This window comes from Labrus mixtus, chromosome 20 (assembly GCF_963584025.1).
Source record: "Labrus mixtus chromosome 20, fLabMix1.1, whole genome shotgun sequence".
Taxonomy (NCBI): domain Eukaryota; kingdom Metazoa; phylum Chordata; class Actinopteri; order Labriformes; family Labridae; genus Labrus; species Labrus mixtus.
In genome coordinates, this window is record NC_083631.1 from 19,794,885 (window position 1) to 19,817,102 (window position 22,218).

A 22,218-nucleotide genomic window follows, 5' to 3' on the forward strand; every position below is an offset into this window, starting at 1 on the left:
TGTGTGTGTGTGTGTGTGTGTGTGTGTTATGAGTTGTCTCGGTCGTATGAGTGAGCAGTATCCAGCAGGAGGACTAATGAACTCCGATGGTGGCTGTGTTTGTGTGCAGGGATCATCCATGTTCATAATAAGTTGATAACAACTGAAGATAATTAGAAAAATAAGTTGCACATAGTAAATAGTGGCAAAACTAATTTAAAAAGACACAAAATTGAGTGTGAATTCAAACAATGGGTCCACAGATTAGACTGTAATGAGTTCCCAAAGTAATCTAAATTGTCAAATCTAAGCAGCCCGGCTTTCACTCTGGTCGTGGTTTATAAATGCCAAGTGAGTGAGACTTACATTTATTTTCTCATCAATTCAAGTCAAATTGCATTCTGCCTGCGAGCTGCGTTGTCAAGACGCATAAGCTTTCTGATGCAAGCTGAACGCTGCGTAAGCATTCCTGCACATTTTGAATTTAGCTCCCCACAAGCTAATTTCCTTTGTTTACGCAAATAGTTTCACACTGTGTGTTGTAACGCAGTCGTAGGCCACTCCCACTGTGAGTTTTCAGAGATGTTTGATTGAAAAGGGGGGGGAGAGAGAGAGAGTGGGGTTGATGGGGCAACAAGCCGAGGACGATGCAAGGACTCAGTATAGATGAACAAGAGGAAGAGGAGGTGGAGGAGGAGGAGGTGTGGAGCGGATTAATAAGCGTTTGTAGTATTAAATCAATGTGCCCGGGAGCTGAGGCACCTGATTAGCATGACCCTGTCCTGCACATCAGCACATTCTGAGCTGGGGGAGGCTGATTAAGAGCCAATGCTAATTTCCTCTCAACCCTGTCAATGAAAGAGAGAGAGAGAGTGAATGTAAAAGACAGAGAGAGAGAGAAAGTTAGGACAGAGAGAAAAAGAGAAATCAAAAACTATCAGGAGAGAGAGAGAGTAAACGACAAGGAGAAAGAGAGAGGTTAAGACAAAGTAAAAGAAGAGAGGGAGAGAGAGAGAATGATAGGAAGATGTGGGGAAGTAGAGAGGAAGGACAAAAGACAGAGAGAGAGAGAGTTAACGACAGGGAGAGACAGAGAGTAAAATAGAGGGATGAGTTGGGAAGAAAACAAGAGAGAGAGAAAGTCAGACAGAGGGAAAGAAAAGTTAAAGACAGAGAGGGAAAGGGAGGTTGAGACAAAATGAAAAAAAGAGAGGGGGAGAGAAAGCAAAAAAAAGAAAGTAAAACAGGACAGAGGTTAAGAGAGGGGAGAGAGAAAGTTTGAAGAAAGTGGGAATAAGAGATGCAGAGATAAAATAAAACAGAAAGAAAGAGAGAGGGAGAGAAAATTCAAAAAATATCAGGTGGGAGAGAAAACGACAAGGAGAAAGAGAGAGAGGTAGAGATAAAGTAAAAGAAGAGATGAGAGAGGGAGAATGAAAGGAAGACGTGGGGAAGAAGAGAGGAAGGACGAGAGCGTGTGGGAGACAGTATAAGTAGGAAAGATGGAGGGAAGAAAGACAGATGCGTCTGATGTCACATTGTATCGTACCTTCTTGTAAAGGAGAGATTTAAACCTCTCGTACATAATATCTCTGCTTTGTATGAATTTTTTTCTTTACAGAAAACAAGAAGTAGAAAACACAGATTCTCATTACATAGCTAGTTAAATGTATAGTTCTCGTGTGTGAATCTGCAAAAATGTTACCAAATGAATCAGTCTTGAGATTTGAGATGAACAAGTCTTACTTACTATAGACTTCAAAGTAAATATTAAATGCTGGGTCTTTGCCATGTTTGCTCCCTTGTGTGTTTTCTTGCTGGCGTTCTGGGAAATTAAAGCAACTGCCAGTCAGTGCATGAAGCTGACTCACTGCAAAGCTGCTCGGATGCCTCTGAATATTCAGAGTATTTACCGTGTGGACTCAGGTTGCATGAGTAAAAGCCACAGAGGCACGGAGGAGGACTGGCTGCAGCAGAAAAGCCAGCCACGGGGCCTGCACGGGTGTAGAGTCTCATTAAGTGGTTTGTCAGTCGGCGCTGAGCGGTGCCAGCGCTCGGACACCAGCCTGAGCTGCAGCCGTGCCAATCGATACAGTACACACAGTTTCTGCTCTCACCCTGAGTCTCTGTGAGCAGGGTTGGCACGCATGCTGGCAAGACTACAGGGCCGGGCGGAGCTAATGAGCCTCCATCGCTTGTTATAACAGCTCCTTCCCCCGGTGCAGACACGAACAGAGCAGGAGGAGCGAGGCCTCGTCTTTACCTGGAGGAAAGAGGAAATCACTCATTCCTTTACTCACTTTTTTTTAGAAATATGGTCTGACAGGTCATTGGTTTGAGATTCATGTTACTCTCATACATGTACAGGTGTATCACATCACATCGCATGGCATATCATTGCGTCCTATCCCATCATTTCCTCTGAAACGACAACCAGCTGCTGGTTAGCCTACAAGCACGCGATCACCTGCGGTCTGCATTGTGGTGTTAGCATGCATCAATCAGAGAGGAATTCAAACGATTGATGATATTCAGTGTGCGTTCAATAAACTCAAAGCACACGAGATTCACTCCAATCTGTGGAAAGTAGACCCGTGTGCCAATTCTCACTTCTGTGCTCCTGACAGACAGGAAAACAACCAGTGAAAGCGGTGGTAAATAGAAGAAAGTGCCAATCATGACTAAACCAAGTCAATAGAAATCGGAGTTTGAGGAAGGAGTTTGATTTTGATTTTTCTTCGGCTTTGGAGATTTCGTCTCATTTGAATTGAATTTAAAAGAATTTTGGGGCGACTTGCTATTGATTTATTCTCTTAAGAGGGTAGGATTTAAGTTAAGCCGCCAATATGAAGAAGCTCAACTCTTAGTTATCTCTGTAAGTAGAGTTCAAATTCATTTCAAGAACCCCAAGTTAGTGCCCTTCATTGTTTCCGTACTAGCATGACTAACATGCAGACTAATATTTATAAAATGAGCCTTTTTCTTACAACGTGTTTTACGTTTTCCAACTAAGTAAACAGTGGCAGGCTTCTCTTTTTCGGCTGACGACTGTGATTTTTACCGACTGAAATATTAACTGTTGCCTGGGAAACCAAACACAGCAAGCTAACTGAAGCTAATACTAACCGTTTTAAAATGGGACCAAATGGGGATTCCTTTTCTATTGAATTCAGCCTCAAGTGGACAAACAAGGAACTGCAGGTTTGCCCTTCTGCCTTGGCCTGATTTTTCAACACTGGAGGTTGTTGCCGCTGTGTCATAAGACAGTGTGCTGGTTGACCAGAAATATTTTCTACAGACTTAGAGTGCAGAGCTGGTGTTGAGCCCCGGAAACACAATTTAACAGGGTGTCACATGAATATGGGTGAAAGAAACAGAAGACGCTCAACTCTTTGTGATCGTGACCTCGACCCAAATCAAAACAGTGACCTCGGTGCTAATCACACGGCTCCCTGGAGCTTCCTTTCATGTGGGGCTGAGGCGAACGCTTCAGAAACACAAGACGCTGCGGAGTTTGCTCTGTCATTAGCTATTAGCACCGAGGTCAATGCTTTCATTTTGACAGCGTTTTACCACACAGGAGAGTTGTGACCAGGACTGTAGCCATCCCAGCAGCCCTCTGTCAGAATAATGTCACCCTGGCTGAGATAATCACCAATCCCTATCCGGTTCTTACGGGCTGTCAAGTTTTACCATGCAAAGAGATATAAATATCACAACAGCTTTTTGTTTCTTTTGTGCAAAAGTTATGACAAGATGAAAGTTAATAGTTATACAGTATACCTATTCAGAATACATTTCTCCTTAAATGTTCTGCTTTTTTAATCTTTAGCCTTCCTTTCCCTGATATTTACATCGAAAGTAAAACTTCAGCTCCTCTAACTTTACTTCCAGCCCAACCAGCTACTCCAGTACCGTGCTTCAGTTATTTCAATGTAATCATGTCTTGTATAACACCGGAGTGATATCTTTTTTTTTTTTGCAGTAATTTTGCTGCAAATTAGGGCTGTCCAACCGTTCATTTTTTAAATCGCAATTAATTGCTGGATTTCATTTCATCTCAATTTTCCACTTATTTGAAAGCCGGTATTTTGCATTTTCAAAACTGTTTTTGTCCTTCTTTTATTTTGAATAACGTCATTCCGGTGGGATAAGTTGTGAAGATTTGGATTCCAGGCCATATGAATCAAGTCCTTGAAGGTTTTTTTTAAATACAGTCTTTTAATTGGTGTTCATTTCTACAATTTCGGTATTATGAGCCGCCGCCGAATGTAACATGGCCAACAGTAATCATTTAATTGCAGGATTTTTTGTGTTTTCAAAATTGTCCCATCAGTAAGAAACCTTTGACACGTTTGACAAAAGCTGTAACTGTGAGCCTGTAGCTAATGTTGGATAGAAGATTAACATCAGCTCAATATATCAGCAAATCGATATGTGCAGGATGGTTAAACATTGTCATTTTATTTTGCACATACCCTTCCATAACAGAGTCTAGTGCTTGTCTCTCTGTCAGCCTGTCAGTTTCTCAGCCTGCCTCCCCCCGGGGTGCTGCGGTGCTTAAACATCCCTCCAGGCAGGATCCCAAACTCTGACAGTCGGTCTGTAGGAGATGGAAAGTGAAGATGTGAAACCTCATGAATGTGGTGAGAAGAGATTGATTCTGAATAGGTGTCCTCTCCGATAGAAGCAGCCTTTACTGCCTTTGGGCGCAGTTATTGTCCCATCTTCCTCCAACATTTCCCATCGTCAGCCCTCACTGCAGGCAACATGCTGCTCTGAGACTCGACTATCTGAGCCTCATGTGTACATAATGTGCACACTGACACACACACACACTCACAGGAAAACAGAGTGCTGCAGCCTGTCAGGAAAAAATCTGCAGGGACTTCAGCCTTTTCGTCCGAGGTATACGCCTGGTCAGCCAAACCCAGGGGCAGCAAACTGGAGCCTGATCCGAGGGAAGGCACAGTGCATGCTGGGAGGTCACTGTGAAGGTCACTGCACTTTTCAGTCGGCTGCTGCTAAACACGGATGTTAATAGAGAGAATGCATAGGACTGGAGCTGCACCACAGGGCAGATGATCCTCGAAGCCATGCATATGAGTTGGATGCTCTCATCCTGGAACGCTCCAGCATCGCTCGCCTGATCTCGGCTTTCAAGATTTCTCAGAAGACTTCAAACCTGGGGCACTTTTTTTTTTCTGCAGACACAAGCTGCTGCAAAGAGTTCTTCTACGTTGGGATGTAATGTGGTGTGAAGAAGAGTTAAAATGATATGGGATTCTCAAAGGTGCACGACTGGTACCTGTGACATTAATGTGGTTTAAAAATGACATCTGTCAACAATTTGAGCTTTTAGATGGATAAATGTAACTTATTATGATTCCAATCTGGCAAAATGTGGTTAACAATATAACTACATTTAACCATAGACTGTAAATATTAACGGACGAAGCCTGAGTGACTTCAGCCATCTGTTACAGCAGGGAGCTCTGAAAGCTCATCAGCAGAGGTGCTCATATCTGTTGCCAACAGTAAAGAGATGTTGACTGTATTGTCCGTCATTTGAGTTTGACAAAACAGAAAACAATGGATACAAAGCCATAAAGATTTGAATAGTTTTTTCCTTTCCTACTTATCGGTTTTTGGGACATTGGGTCTGAACTTAATCTTTGTTTTAACTTGAAGTTTTAGAATTTAGAAATTCGGGCTGATTTTATGACCCTTTTAAAAATGCAAAAAAAAAAAATACAAAATCAGGCAGTGATTATAAAAGGTTAAATTTGAGAGACATCATCAAGTATTTGTAGTTCATTAAATTGTGCAATTAAATATTTAGTTACTAACAATAATCAAACCTTAAAGGTCCCATATTATGCTTTTTCTGGTTTTCTTTAGTGTGTTTTCCAAGTGTCCTGTGCATGTTTAGGCACATCTATGTGCAAAAATTCAAAGTCTGCGGAAACGCGGCTTCTCCTACGTCCTCCTGTTAGCTGCAGCATTAGCTGCATGTAACGCTCGGTTCTAGCCCCCCTCGATAAAAATGTGTCAGTGCGGCGTCATTGTCAGTGTGAGATCACTGATCTAAGCCCATTGGCTCGTTGTGGCAAGCCCAGCAGCTCATGTTGAAATTTCTGAGCAACTGACCAATAACGACAGAGCGGATCGGCAGACCAATCAGAGCAGACTTGGCCCACGTGGGGTCTAACAGTGGGGGCTCAGCAGAGCGTAGCTGACGGACTCAGAGCGTAGAGGGAGCAAGGAGGAGCAGTACATGAAAACAGACACTTTTTTCAGACTTTAGCTATTGTGAACGAACAAAAGTAGGTACATAGATTAAATATACGAACCCCAAAAAGGGCAGAATATGGGCTCTTTAATGGCAAGTTGTGTCTGTATGACGCCTGAGGCTTTGGATTAATGTTAAGACTGAGCAGCAGCTTTAGAAACAGCTGATCGTTTGGACCAAAAAAGCCTGAATTGAAAATGTTCCCAGTGATATTTGTGGCTAATTGTGACCACTGTGAGATCAGCTATAGTGAATAAAACAATGCAAAGAAATGACGGCAGCTTTTTTGCCCTTTTCTGACAGGACAGCTTGAGAGTGTCAAGACATGTCGGAGGGGGGGGGGGGGGGGGGGGACTGTGAAATGTCATGCACAAAATAGCATAAGGAGCAGGCGGACCTGTGACCTATGCGATGATGAGTATAACCTCTACTCTTACTGCCCTAAATGGAGCCTCTCCAGTTTCTTCAACTTAAGTTTTGTAAACTTCAGTGTCACCTTGAGGTACTATTTAACAACCCCACTGTTCACAAATCGATACATTCGGTTAGCCCTTTGTCCGTGTTTATCTCTGCAGAAGAAGCTGAAGCATGAAACAGAACCTCTGCCCTCTCCCAGGTAACGTGCTGCGCCGCCGTGTCAATATCTTCAGGGTTAACAGCAGAGAGCGATGGAGGCATGAGACGGTGGGGGGAGAATTTAGGAAGAGAGATGCATTTAGAGCGGGACACAGGAGCAGGGTCAACTCCCAGGACAACTTAATATTTAATCAACCCGCCTCACCTGTAACCCAAAACCCCACAATCCCCTTTGGTCACGCAAGGAGACAAATGGGAGAGAAAGGGAGAAAAAGAGAAAGACAGGGGGAGGGCGAGTGGACACTTTATCTTCCGAATCGTTTTGTGCTTTGACTCAGTGTCGATTGAAAAGAGAGAGAGAGAGAGAGAGAGAGAGACCAAAAGACATTTCCTGGGCGACATAGACGATGTGATGACTGTGGTCAGTAGACGGGAGAAAGAAAAATTAGATAAGTGAATGACAGCATTAAAATCTTCTTCATCATACAGACTGGAGCTGTTTCAGACAAGGTTAAAGACAGCGCTGCGCACGTCATGATGGTGATTGATGACATGATGAGTGGAGAGGTAAGACAGGGAGCAGAGACATTACTGTGTCGGGTCAAAAGTTTGACATAAAGGTGCTCGTTAGATATGCACAACCTTCTTAGCAGCTTAAATTCATGTCATTCATCAACAGAGCTGTCAATCACTGCATTTTGGGATGTATTATAGCATCAAATAACTAATTCAAAAGAAACTTCCAAGACAAAAAGATGACTAACTATCACTAAAAAACGGTGTTTGAGAAAAATTTAAAGGTTGTGCATTTTATAGTTTGAACCACGTTATAATCAGCAGGTACAGCGTACCCTGCCCAAGCTTCACCACTAAAGTCCAGTTAGTTTGACTAGTGTGAGTGCTCCGATCCTTGCTCAAGCACGGTACACTTCCTTGGCCCTCGAACCCTTGGAAGAGGTGTGCTTCAGCACGGTACAGTTGATGCAGTATGGCAGTTTGGCTGTATCCTTCATGATTACGCAAAGCCATGCATGTGTTATATTACAACGTTATGTACAAGAGGCTACAGTACTCAGGCCCGGTTAGTCCTGGAGCAGTGTGAGTGCAGGCCAGCGGGGGAGGGGGTACAATCATGCTTAAAGGTCCCATATTCTGCTTTTTCTGGTTTTATATGCTCTTTAGTGTGTGTGCAAGTGTCCTGTGCATGTTTAGTCACATCTATGTGCAAAAATTCAAAGTCCGCGGAAACGCGGCTTCTCCTACGTCCTCCTGTTAGCTGTAGCATTAGCTGCATGTAACGCTCAGTTAAAGTTCTAGCCCCCCTCTTGTCAGTGTGAGATCACTGATCTAAGTCCATTGGCTCGTTGTGGCAAGCCCTGCAGCTCATGTTGCACGCCCACGATATGCCGTAGCCTGCGGTAGCACAGTAGTGCTAAGGTGCTAATGTTTTTACTCCACGCGGAGTCCACCGTGCTGAGCGACTGACCAAATTACGGCAGAGCCGACAGGCCGACCAATCAGATCAGACTTGGCACACGTGGGGACTCTGAACGTGGGCACTTCAGAGCCTTAGAGAGAGAGTCAGAAGCGAGCCGGTGCATGGAGCGGCAGTTCATGAAAACAGACACTTTTTTAAAACTTTAGCTATTGTGAACATACTTTAGATTAAATATATGAACCCCAAACAGGGCATAATATGACCTCTTTAAGAACTACACGGGACAACTTTGCTCGTGTGAGTGCGCCCTAAGGGAAAACTTTTGGCCAGATGGTGGAACAGGCAGAAGGGTCAGGAGGGGCAAGAAATCTTTAAGGTATTCGTGTCTGGGGACCAAAACATAACGGTGTGAAGTTTCACGTCAATCTGACCAGCGGTGGTTGAAATTCCTCCTCATTCGATCGAACAACTAAAACTGTTCTTATTGTTGGAATACATTTTTTTTTTTAAATCGTGTTCAGCATGAAACTTTTCCTAATTGTTGCCTGAATTTGTCTTGAAAGTTGCTAGATATTGTGTTTAAGTTTGGGATCTCAAGCCCGTGATAAAACAAGCCAATCAGGTTCGTGGATTGTGTGTTAGCTTGCTTCAGGAGAGTTCGTCGAAAAAGCTCTGGAAACCTTAAAAGTTTCAGGAAAATCCTTTTGTGAATAATATTCACAGACTGAAGCATGAGGCACAATGCAACCTAAAGCACACTGAGTCTTGCTGTAGTTACAGCTTATAGCTCAGGAGGAAGGTGAACGACGAGGGTCCAGCCAGCTGTGGCCTCCCCTGCAGTGCACATGTTGACTGCTGCCCATTTGTGGGCTGATGTTGGCTTTACCAACGAGCTGTGAAGACGTTTGGCGACTGACAGGATAAGCGACTCCCTGGTAGAGAGAAGGCTGTGTGTGTGTGTGTGTGTGTAGGGGTAGTATTTGGATGAATGGCATCAGGTATGCAGGCATTCAGGGTCCGCCAGGAGCCCCAGCAGGGTCCCTGTGGAGGTGCAGGCAGCAAGCAGAGCCACCCAGTCCGGCGTCAGCACTTTGGGGAGAAGCTGCGAAAGTGCTGAGGTGGCAGGCCTCGTAAGAGATGAGGTAAAGTGGTGAAAATTTAAGCAGGCTGATGAAAGTTTAAGGGTGCATGTTAAACAGGAGAGAGGCGGAGAGAGATGTGGTGGCCGTAAAGTTTAAGAGGCAAGGTGGATGGCAGGAGGTTACTGTAAAAAAAAAAAAAGAAAAAAAGATGTACATGCTCTGCAGACTTGTCGATGTTTTTTTTTTTTCCTTTTCAAGTATGACTCTAATTGTACCTGACACCTGAGGGCGTAGTGCAGCTCGTTCCGACCCTGGCTTGACCTTGAAAAGTACCGTCATATTCCTCTTTCACTTTTTTGCTTCTTGATAATTAGCTGCAAGGACGATCTGGTTGGTTTCAAGGACGCGTGGCTGCATCCCCCTGCACTGCGGCCTGGCTCATATACATGCCAGAGCCCTGTAGCACTTTTGTTGACTGCCGTTCACATGATGCTACATAAAGCAGCCAGTAAGCTCTGTGGTCTGCGGATAAGTGTGCTGGGAGAGAGGGAGAGTCAAGCGGTGTGATTACATAAGGTTGGGTAACAGGCTCACTGTGGGGATACACACTCTCTAGACGGTGTTGATGGAGTCTTTCACAGGCCTGATGGGGTGTTGATTAGGATGTGCACACACACAAGAAGCAGATGCTGAAATGGATTCTAATGTGCTTTTTTTTTTCTCCCCTCTCTTTGTCTCTCGCTCCCTCTGCTTCATCATTTCTGCCATTTTCCCTCTCTTCTTTGCTGCCCCCTTTGGCTGTTTTTCCTCTCTCTGCGTGAAATCCCATCTCCATTCCCCCCCCCCCCCCCCCCCCCCCTTCTTTCTATCCCGATGTCCCTCACTGATACCCAGGTGCGGTGCGAGCCTCCAGCATCTTCCCCATCCTCAGTGTCATCCTGCTCTTCATGGGAGGCCTGTGTATAGCTGCCAGTGAGTTTTATAAGTCACGTCACAACATCATCCTCAGCGCGGGAATCTTCTTTGTGTCTGCAGGTGAGTCAAACGCCAACAACATGAGACTTGGATGTGTCTTCTTTGAAAAAATGACTAGAGGCAGCCACCAACCTCGACGACTGCGGCCTGCAGTGGCTTTACAATAAGCCTCTCGCTTGTTTTGAGCTTCTCGTGAAATCACCAACACGCTTTGGAACGCAGCTACTGAATGATTTTACCTTGTTCACCGGTAATTCTGTGTATAATTATAGCTATTCTGTCAAACAATGAAATGATGACAATGCTTACTTATTATTAATAAATCCCCGATGGAAGGAGCCATCCGTCGGGGACTCGTCTATAAAAATATTCAGTCCCTGACACACTTTCCCTGCACTCCATCTTCCCAGATATACCATGTCAAACATTTTTCCACGTGTGACTAAACCAACACATCAAAGTATATATTTATATATGTATGGATACATGACTAAACCAACACATCAAAGTATATATTTATATATGTATGGATTCATGACTAGCTCTATTACAGAACACAGCTCCTTAGTCTTGTTTCTAGCTGCAAGGGAAAAGATTAAGAGTGTAAGATGAGTCATGTTTGATGGAGAGTTTGGTCAAATTAGTTATGTGTGTACACTATAAAACAGCTTTCTTAACATACTTGGTATACTATACATATTGAATGCGTAGCATAAAACTTATGATGACTCATCCCAGGAGCTCATTCCGACTGATACCTTGTTTTCTTTTTCCTCATGAATCCATTGCACATCACCCACTGCTCTCCTGCTGTGTGGTGCTAATCCTGCATTCCTCTTCAGGCCTGAGCAACATCATCGGGATCATCGTGTACATATCAGCCAACGCGGGGGACCCTTCAAAAAGCGACTCGAAGAAGAACAGCTACTCTTACGGCTGGTCCTTCTACTTCGGCGCCCTCTCCTTCATCATGGCTGAGATGGTGGGCGTCTTGGCCGTGCACATGTTCATCGACCGCCATCGACAGCTTCGAATAGGGGCACGTGCAGCCGACTACCTCCAAGGCTCAGCCATCACGCGAATCCCCAGCTACCGCTACCGCTACAGGCGCCGCTCGCGCTCCTCCTCCCGCTCCACGGACCCATCGCACTCCCGCGACACCTCGCCGGTGGGCCTGAAGGGCTTCAGTGCGCTGCCATCCACAGAGATCTCAATGTACACGCTTCCCAGGGACACACTCAAGTCCTCCGGTACGCCCACCGCCACCTACAACTCTGAGAGGGACCACAACTTCCTGCAAGTCCACAACTGCATCCAGAAGGATCTGAAAGACTCGAGTCACACCAACACAGCAAACCGCCGCACAACGCCGGTATGAGGGAGTCGACACAGGCCAGGCAAGCCCGGCGGAGAGCAGAGACCAGGAGACACGGGAACCCCTGTGGGTGCAGTACGCCCCAGAAGATGGATTTCCATGTTTATAGACATTTGTTCTTTTTGTTCAGCTGCATGACTTTTCCATTACCATTGCTGAGAGAGTTTCAACAGGTCTGCTGTGTTCCTGGATTGAATGGCAGAACAGTGAGAGCGGGTCAGGTTGTCCCGAGAGAGTGAGATCTGTATCTTTTTTGCGCAGGTTTGTTTATGAGGTATGGGGCTTTGATAAAGGAGGGTGGGAGGGGGATGGGCATTTATGAGATACAGAATCAATTTCATGATTTCATAGCCCTTTGGTTTGACAGTTTTGCCCAACACATTTGGTTGGAGTAACAGGTCGAGCTCCCCCTCAGCCAGCCCACCGCTCAGATATACACCTCCTGTATTTATTGACTTATTTGTTCAATTTTGCATTAAAACTGTGAATTGTTACAGCTTGGGATTCAGTAAGAATTAGCCCAATCTGTAATCTCTAACAAAGGTACTATATATATGTATTACTTTTATAAATAAATTATTACATTAATAATCAAGAGTGACAAACTTTACCGAAGCAAAAAAGACAAAAAAACAAAGTAACTAAACCAAGTGCTGTTGCTGAGATAAGAAAAGACTCTTTTGGTATCTATTTATTTGAAGGTGGAGTACAAGAGAAGGTGCTTTAGGTTGCAGCAGTACACAGTGACTGGTGCCACTAGAGGCTGAGGCAAACAGTCAGCAGTAGAATAATATTTTTTCTTTTAATAGAACCTTCTCGACTTTTTCTTAGTCACTGTTCACTTTCTTTTTTGGGAGGGAGTCGTAACAGGAGAGTTGAACCCCTTAACAGAAAGAGCCAACTTAAAGGGTTCAAAATGTAACTACGCAAAGACTCCGAACACGACTTCTACAAAAAGGAAGGAGCAGAGGGAAAGGAAAAGAAGAGGACGCCAAAAGCAAAAATAAAAACATGTTAAATATAAAATAGTACAAGAGAAGCTAAGTGACTCACAATTTCAGAAATTAAATGCATGCTATTAAATTACAGCAAATCTGCTCTTGAGAAACTTAAGTTTTAAAGGTTAATTATTATAAGGGGAAAAAAGCAATGATGCTAAACTTTAAAGTATTAATGTTTTCATGTGTTATTTTCTTACATTTTCTTTTTTATTTATTTAGTTCATTTTAACTTCTTGCTTTTGTGAGACAAACCAAACCGTCTACATTGAACAAAACTGCTTTTTTAAAAGGTTTGGTTGATTTCTTTAAAAAAAATATATAAATATGTGTATGTATGTAATTTATTTTTAAAACTCACACAGCCTTAGTCATTACTTTTTTCTTTTGATTTTTAATGTGTTGTTCAAATTGAAAATGAAATCTTAAAAGGTGCCAAAACCGAATGATCCTATACTTGGATGCATCAAGTCCTGATGAATAAAAAACAAACCCTAGGGGGAACAAATCATCATGTTTCTCGTTGTCTCTCTCATTTACCCTGAAAATGCTGATTACCATCACGAGATGTTGGTGTATGCTCCCAAAAAAAGTAAGGAAGTGAGCATGACTTTTTATTTCAAACATCTGTTTCGAAAGTCTTGAATTAACTTAATCATCCCCCTTAGATGTATTTTGAATTTCCCCCATTGTGCCAAAACTACCAGGTTGGGAACTACTGGAATATAAAATATATGGGACCTCTTATTTAGGGACGAACAAATAGGTGTGTGTGTGTGTGTGTGTGTGCGAGTGTTCTTGCTTTTTGGTCTATGTGAGGACCATTGCATGTTTTACACAAATTGAGGACCTTTTTTGAAAAATGAGGACATCAACCAGTTCTCGCAAGTTTTACTTCTAAGAACTCTTGTTTGAAGAAGGTTTAGAATATCTTTATGATCGGAATCCATTTAGAAGTTAGGGGTTGCACCAGTCAACTAGTAACTGATAACTCTTCTTTTACAGAGGTTCCTTTCAGAGTGGGACTCAGATTGGGACTTTCCAAAAGCGGCAATCCAACTAAATCAGATCACTTACATCAAATGAGTTTCATTTTCCAACATATATATATAGTGTTTGTACGTTGAACCTCTTCAGTGGACCTCCCCAAACAGGCATGTGTTGGAAGCCATTGGCAGCGGACCTATTGATTTGTTTAGGTGTGAGGAAGAAATACAATGTGTGCCACATGCTCTAGTTCTGGCTTAGTGAAAACGAAATTGACAAAGAGAAGGAATGTGGAAAGTCTTCTAGAAACTGAATATAGCCAATTTTCAAACACGTGAAAATTGACACAAAATATTAGCACTAGCCTTGCATCACCTGTCTGCTTTTTGTAAAATGTTGTATAATAATAGTCGTCCACTGGGAACAGCAATCAAAGTAGCATTACGGCTACTTAGCCATTAAATACCAAACCCCACAGCTGACATAGATATGTGCCTCAAACTGGATTAGTAACTTTCATCTGAGCAGAATGCCAATTATACTGGAGTAAGACCTACTTTAATGTATTTTTAGATACCTCATTAGCAACTATACAACAAGGTAAGAAGATATAGATGTTATGTTTGACTCCTACTGCTCAAATACAGCTTTTGCACTCCACTGGGCATATTTTTCTTTTCTCTTTGAGGTGAAGAGCTTTAGAGAGGACAGTGTGTAAGACACAGGCTGCATCTTTCTAAGAGATTCATGAGAGGGAAACACGGGTTTGCAATGACACCACCGGGTTTTTTTTCGACCGACAGTTTCCCTGCAACGAGAACAACTAACACCTTTCAACAGTGTGCCCTAAAAGCATCTCTTTCAGGGCCAAACACTCGTCTTGGAGTGGGTATTTGTGTAAGTGCTTATGTATGCTGGTGAAGCAGATACAAAGCAAATCTATTTGTGAGACAAAAGTAGTTTGTGCTTCTGGTCCGTGTTGTGCATTTTGAATGTGTGATCGAGGGAGAGCTGAGGGTAGAGAAAGAGCCTTCTAGGAAAAGGACTAAATAAATAAAAAAAAAGAGATTCACAGTGTAAATGGAGTTCTGTTTGATAGTACGTACAGTATGTGCTGCGGACAAGTTTAGAGGCGAGCAGATTCATCAAATATGGGATGGGAAGAAATAAGTTTCCATTAGAAAAAGTGCTGATATTCAGATTTTACCATTATCTGTGCTCACTCACACAAGCCGCTCCCCATAAATTTTGATGGGAAAAAAAATATGTCAACATAGCAGTTTCAATTAATAGAGCTTTTTTATGTATAGCTTTATTCATAAGTAGAAGTTGTTTTACAAGCTCGGATTACAGTAAGGAGAAAATGTGTCTTCAGGCGGTAGCTAAGCAATACTGGCTTTCAGAAGAAGCGAGAGGGGCTTTGGTTTCACATTTTTAATATGTTTTAGGATTGAATGAGGCTCTGTTTCGTCTCATCTTCTTAGATTTATCCTCCCAGATTTGTCTATGTGTCTTACATATTTTGAAGTGGGTTGTTTTTCAGATGTGTGTGAAACAATTTATCAAGCGTGTCATAGATCCAAACTTAATTTTCAAGGTAGTTGCTGTCAGGCCCCTTTGTCGGCTTACATTGACGGTGTAGTTTGGGACTAAGAACAACTTTAAAGTGAGGTATTTCAAACATTTCTTCCCTGCGCCACATTTAAGAAAAATAGCATTAAGACCATTAACTGGTTGTGAAAATATATTTAGATAATGAAACAACTGAGATGTAGAGTCAGTTTCTTTACAATCAGGCATCTCTTTGTAACCGTTGGAGTGCCCCCTGCTGGTAATAAGAGGGAATCCAGTTTAAAAGCAGTATACTGCATTGGCTTAACTTTTAAACCAAGAGGCCTCATACACTTCTTATACAATCTATGAGAAAACTTTATCTGTTATAACAGCCAAGTGCCGAGAATTTTAATCCAAATTCTATGTTAATGAACCGTGGACCATGTTGGACAACAGCTAGGGACAAGATCTGGCTTCATTTAAATTAGGTAATTTTATTTAACAGCTAATTAAGTGGAGGGCTCGAGGCTTTTTCTTGACTTTTTAGTGAAAACGTCACAAATATTGAAGAAGAAAAAAATGAAAATATTGCCAGACCAAAAGGTGCTAGTGACATTATTCTGTGTTATGTTCAGCTGCTGACAGCGTGATTCACTCTGCAGGTGTGGAACGAAGACATTCCCTTCTCCCTTCTCCCTCACCTCCTCCTCTCCCTCTGGCTCCCTCACAGAGGGGAGTCGATTCAGAGGAAGTGAGAGGTGCCCTTGAAGAGTCAAAGCACTTTTTCTTTTTCTTCTTGGCAGGCTAACGGAGTTGGACACTGCACTGTGGTGTCAGAGAGGTCAGGGCAAACACTCCACAACTAATACTAATGATTTTAGCGTTGGAGCTCTAGTTGCACAGTTGCACCATGACTCCTAAGTGGGGGACACATGACGCACAGAGGACAGATTTACATTCTGTAAATGTACATGGTTGCTGGGGGGAAGGGGGGGGGGGGGGGGGCGCTCAAAGTGCCATTGGAAATAGGACAAGAGCAGAGAGGGAGAACGCTGGGTAAACCTTCTTTTCTTTGCCTTTAAAATGGGAAACAATTGAAAAACAAACTAAAAAAAACCATCATATTGACATACTGACGTCTTTTAAGTTGAGGCGTTGAAATCGTTAGCATTGATTTTGCAGTTTGAGTTTGTTTTCACTTGATCAGTGTTAGTTCAACATTCACCCTCTTTTGTCTCTGTTTTGGGTCCCCACCACCTGATTTAACAAGCACTAAAATGGTTCAGTGGTTTAACAGTTAGCTGAAAGATGCTCAAAACTCTGAAGAGCGTTTGGCGACTGCAGCGATTGTCGAAAGACTCTCTCTGGGTATATCACAATGAGAGACTCCAAAGGCTTTTTTTGGTCATTGAATGTAATGACATCATAAGAACATTGCATACAGCTAATTTTTAACCTCGGTTAGTCGCATTCGTCCAATGGAAGAAATATCAAGCTGAATAATTCAAAACTAATCCAAACTGGATTACCTAAAACTTTGATTTGTGTTTTTCTGTTAGCGGACATTTATGTCCCGTGCTGCTGTTGACTTTGTGTTTACCCGTCTGATCTTCTGGTTGCTCATGTTTGCGTCCCCACTTGGCCTTTGTTGTTGCGTTGTCAACTACTTTGATGACCTCAAATTGGTCTAAACCAACAGAAATAACTTTTGTAAATAATTGAAAGGACAAATTGATCATCAGACTACTGCGATTTGGGCATTTTGTCTATGCATGGTTAAACGTTTAAAAAAAAAAAAAGAGTTTGGTTTCAGGCCAGGATTTTCTATTTTTAAACGACATAAAATTGACTCCAAGACTTGGCTGTCGATAAAGTCCACACATGACTGTGAAAAAAACAGCAACCAGAATTTACTACCTACACATGTATAGGACAAGATAGGTGAAGTGGTTAGAAGTATTGCTTTGTCCACAGGGGGCGCCAAAATCAACACTAACTGAAAGTTCCTCACAGGAGCTTTAACTTACAAACTCGAGAAATCTTTAAATGATTGGCAGGTCTGACATCAGCTGTGTGTTTTGCAAAGCGATGAGAGGATACAGCCTTTGCCTTTGAGAGGTCTCCTCTCAAACATTTGACCCCTTCCCCAGTTCTGCCCCTTTTTTTTTTATTTCCCTCCCTCTCTCTTTTTCATCGTCCCTGCTGAGGGGATCAGAGTTTCTCTGCGGTAGTGGGGTGTTGTCTCTGGGAGCGGAGGTATCATCGGGTTGATGGCCGGGTGAGGAGATGAGTCTCCTCCTGGCTGAGAATATTAAGAGCAAACACACTGTCTCTCTCTCTCTCTCTCTCTCTCTGTCTCTCTCTCCTCTGCTCGAGCCCAGCTTTGTGTCTCTGCCAGGCTGCGATGTTGCATAACCTCACATCAAACCGACTAATGACCTTTCTTTGACTTTACTGGACGACGTTGTGGGACAGAGAAGAGAGCACCCGTGGGAGCTGTGTGGGCGCGTCACCTGAAGCCTCCACCAATACCTTTAACTTTAAGTGGCTGAGACGGAGGCTGCAGCGTTATACATTCACTGCCTGTGAATTACTGCTCCGCCAACAAAATGCAACCTGAAATATGTGTGTGGATTTGTCGGAGGAAGTTTATCTCTTTTTTCCTGTGCATGCAAACAATATATCTTCATGTGCATTCCTGTGTGTGTGTGTGTGTGTGTGTGTGTGTGTGAGAGAGAGAGAAAGATGCGGCCCGTTGTTTGTGCTGACCGGAGAACAGTTGCTGACTGCGCTCACCCCGGGTTATTTTTGGGTCATGCAGAGTTGGGTGGCAACACAGAGCTATGAGCACGGTCAACCAACTGAAAAAGAAAAAAAAAAAAAAAAAGTCATCGGAGCAAACGCTGTGTGGAAAGACACATTCACATCACCCCCACTGATGATAACAGCAGAATGAACGAAGCTGCAGCATTTCCTGGATATGAAAGAGAAAATGTGGACCAAAGGGGATTCTTGGATGTCCCTGCTATTTGACAAATCATCTGAATCTCTTAAATCCAGCTCAGAATAGAGGGCAGAGGAGATAAAGGAGAAGAATGAATGTAGGCTTCAGCAACACAAAGTGTTCTGGGATGCGTGAAGGAAAGGCAGTGCTGCGCTCTGCCCTCTGGTGGTGCGACGGAGGGGTGGCGCGGAGAGGGATGCCTCCGTCAGCTCAGAGAACGCCGTGTCCGCGAACGGGCCCTGAATACTGATGCCACAGTGCAGGGGTGCAGGAGCTGCAGTCTGGCAAGGCCCTCAGACTCGCCGTCCTTTACGCAGAACAAAGAGGCCTTCTGCTGTCTCTGTGATGAATGATCGCTTTAATCAGTGGATGAGGATGGAGACTCTTTGCATTTTAAAAATAGCCAAACAATCCCCGCTGAAGACTGGCTGGCAGTGGGGGGAAAAAAAGGGATTTCCACCTGTTTACATCATAGTTTGCAGCAAGGCTTTGTCTCCTGCTCGGCTTTAGAATGAAAAAAGTCGAGATATTTTTCAATCCCCTCTTGTTTGGGAAAACATTGAAAACAACGCAAGTGGTAAAATATATGTTCATGATCGAGCTATTCGTCCACGATTAAACACAGAAAATATGAAAATCAAATTAAGAGTTCTTCCCTTCTGAAGAATCCTAAGGTGCATTTGTTTTATGTCATTTGGTGACTTCCCCTCAACAAATGCCTTTTTCTCACATGCACTCCTGAACATTTCTGGTAAGTTTTCAGGACAGCCTGCCCCTGAAATCTTCCTGGGTTCCTTATACAGTATGTCCCTCACAGGGGGGAAAGTGTTCCCTGCTGGATGGGAGGAGGGGGGGTCTCTGAGGCAAGACATGGCGTAACAAGCCGCGAGATGGAGGGTGAAGGCGACAGAGTCCGACACCATGATGACAGTTTTTTTGCAGTTATTTTCGAGAAATGTTGAGGAATTTAATGCATGTGTGGAAACACCATTTGTGTGGATATAGTCGGAATTAGGGATAAGAGAGTGGGGAGATATTTTACCCCCATACAAATCACCTAAGCCTCCTTCAAATATGCCTGTCACTATATGGAATTCATAGATTTCTTGCAGGGACGGCCGGCTGTATTTATGCTTTTAATATCATATTCTGTCATTTGTTGCATGTTTTTAATTTGCATATGTTGTCTTTAATGTCTGTTGTCATGATATTGTGCAGCAGCCTTTCTCAGACGGGAGGATCTTTTTTTTAAATTATTTTTATTCAACTTAATTCTCTATTGATTAACTCCTGCATACTAAAACAGTGATCCAGCATTCACATTTTTATTGGAGCAGTAGCATTGTAGCCTGCAGCCTCCATCCTGTGTAATAATGGTCCTATGAGTGTGGTCTCCCCCCCCCGACAGTCTGTCCCTTCTGTCAGTCTCACCGCCGCAGCAACACCCGGTCACTTCCCTCGCTCTGCAGGACCTCTATACTTCCCCGCTGACTCTGTGCCAGCCGGCTGAAGCCGATGCCAAGGCACACGCCTACACACAGATGAACACACACACACCTACTTACATGTAGAAGCAGCTGCACACACTCTCACACACACCCCCGTAAATCACAAATACTTGGCCCTCCTCTCTACTGTCCCAGCATGCACCGTGGTTACCTGGCTGCCGGCCCACTAGCAACAGCTGCTACCTCAGGATTGGACTCGAGGATCCACTGCAGGACAGCGCGCACGCACACGCACACACACGCACACGCACACACACACACACACACACACACACACACACACACACACACACACACACACACACACACACACACACACACACACACACACACACACACACAAACATTCATAAAATTCAGATCAGAGACACAGATCAGCCTGGCTTCAATTGTACCCGGCTCTGAGGAGAGCTCATTGAACATGATGGAGGACAGAACTGATCCAGACCAGAGGTGGGGCCCAGGGGTGGTACTGCACCCACCCTGAACCAGATTGGCCGACCCTTGTGTCCCCCTTACAAGAGTCAGGAAGTGATGGGCCGTTTGCTTGTTAGTGTCATGGATGTCTGACCAGGCCTACTGGCTGCAAAATCAGACGACAAATAACATTAGAAACGGACACAGATGACGCAGAACAAGAACAAAGTAACACAAACTGACCAATTCAAACACACAGAAAACACAAAATATGGAAAAGTGGCCACACATTTATGCACAATATGGGTAAAATACACCCACAACATTTACAACAAAGAGGCAAACTGAACACAAAACAACCTCAGAAGCGACAAAAATGACCACAAACAAGACTAAAACGGTGAAATAGTGATGCAAAACAACAGAAGCAATGCACACATACTCCATATAACTGCAATAGAAAATAAACATGACCACAAAGAGCAAAACTACCTCAACGCAACATTATTACAAGAATCAAAAAAACAAACAGAAAGTGGCCAGAAAGACAAAAAAAATACACACAAAGACAGATCATTAAAAAGTGAGGGAGTCAATCTTATGCGAAACATAATCACACAGTGAGTGTGTCGTTATTAGATTCTGTAAATCTCTTATATTAAAATATGTGACATGTTGTGTATTCTGACTAATTAATGTAGGCCTAACTGTTTAGGTTAAGTTAAAACTCACTTTGAATACGTTTGTATAATAAGGAGCTGGACTAAGTTGACTGACAGGTGGGTGTATTGCAGATGTTTTCCAGGAGGATTAAGGCCCGCCTCTACTCTACCACTTTGACTGTTTGGAGAAAGATTAAAGTTAGGGTGACAAAATATCCGCAAATAGGGGAGCGCCATTGTCTGGCTTTAAAAGTCCGCAGCAGAAACGGGTGACATCACTGAGACCCCGTCCATGTTTCGTTCGGTCTATGGTTCATACTCTTAAACTGCTTCCAGAGTTTCCAAACTCGTCCTGCTGCACTGCTTCCAGCCTCTGAGGAGAGCTCCTTTTGATGATGGAGCACTGAGCTAATAGGTAAAAAATGGAGCAGACTGGCTCGTGTGAGACGCTGCTGTTTGAACAGATGCACGGGGTCATTAAGGAAGTGTCTGCTGGGACACCTAGCCTCACCTGAGTGGGACTGAGGGGGGCAATTAATGGTATAATTGTGGACCGTTAACCGTCAAATTTAGCGGAGAGGGCGTTATGTAAAGCAGAGCTGTGTGGGAGCTTTGAACTGCGGCTCTCTGTGGGGCAGAAGGGGTCAGAGGTAGGAGCCTGTGGAGGTCGTTATGCAACATCTCCGTGAGCGTCCTCTGGCCTCGGCGCCACAGGGCTTCACCCCGGCTGCTGCTACACCTCCCTCCTTTAAGGGAGCAGCTTATTTCTGGTGTTTCTTTCACGGCAGAACTGCTTCAGTGGAGAAAATGTCAAATTCTTGAAATGCAGCTCGGCAGAGAACAATTGTCCTTCGGCACCCTGCACTGCGGGTTAATGGGAATGAGATGGGACCTTGGAAATCCTTACAGGAAATCCACATTTCTGCAAAGAGAGCTGAATATTATGCAAAACAAGTCTCAGGGAGGCGTTTTGCAAGACGTCTAAACGGCCCTCGGAGCCCTCTCAGGGTCTTCCTCATTACCTGCTGAACAGGAGCTTTTAGTTTTGGCAGTGATGAGTCAGAATAGATGATGATGTCGGGGCTTAATTACCGTACTGTGACTGCGAGAGTTCTGATGTCAGCCGAATACAAGGCTAACAGCTCAAGGACACATATAGCCTGTTCAAACATGCAGTGTTGGCTAAACGCAGGGTCTCTCTGTCCATCAGTTCTGCATAGGTGGCTGCTCTCGTCACAGCTGATGTCGACCTTTTCAACTGCAGCACAGATGGGACTTTAACCAGCTCAGTGAGCAGTGCTGGGATAAAAGTCAGTACAGTAACCAAACTACAATTTAGGAGTTCCAATAAAGCCACATTTTAATATATCT

At 43.6% G+C, this 22,218-nt stretch overlaps 1 protein-coding gene across 1 annotated transcript in view; it reads left to right on the plus strand.

Annotated features, from left to right (window-relative positions):
• cacng2a (calcium channel, voltage-dependent, gamma subunit 2a) overlaps positions 1 to 13,226 on the plus strand; it is a 62,777-nt gene extending 49,551 nt beyond the window's left edge. The window contains exons 3-4 of the mRNA XM_061065855.1: positions 10,262 to 10,402; positions 11,185 to 13,226. Of these exons, the coding sequence (XP_060921838.1) occupies positions 10,262 to 10,402; positions 11,185 to 11,720 (677 nt within the window). The 3' untranslated portion in view covers positions 11,721 to 13,226. The remainder of the gene's footprint in view (positions 1 to 10,261; positions 10,403 to 11,184) is intronic.
• Positions 13,227 to 22,218: the final 8,992 nt, after the last annotated feature.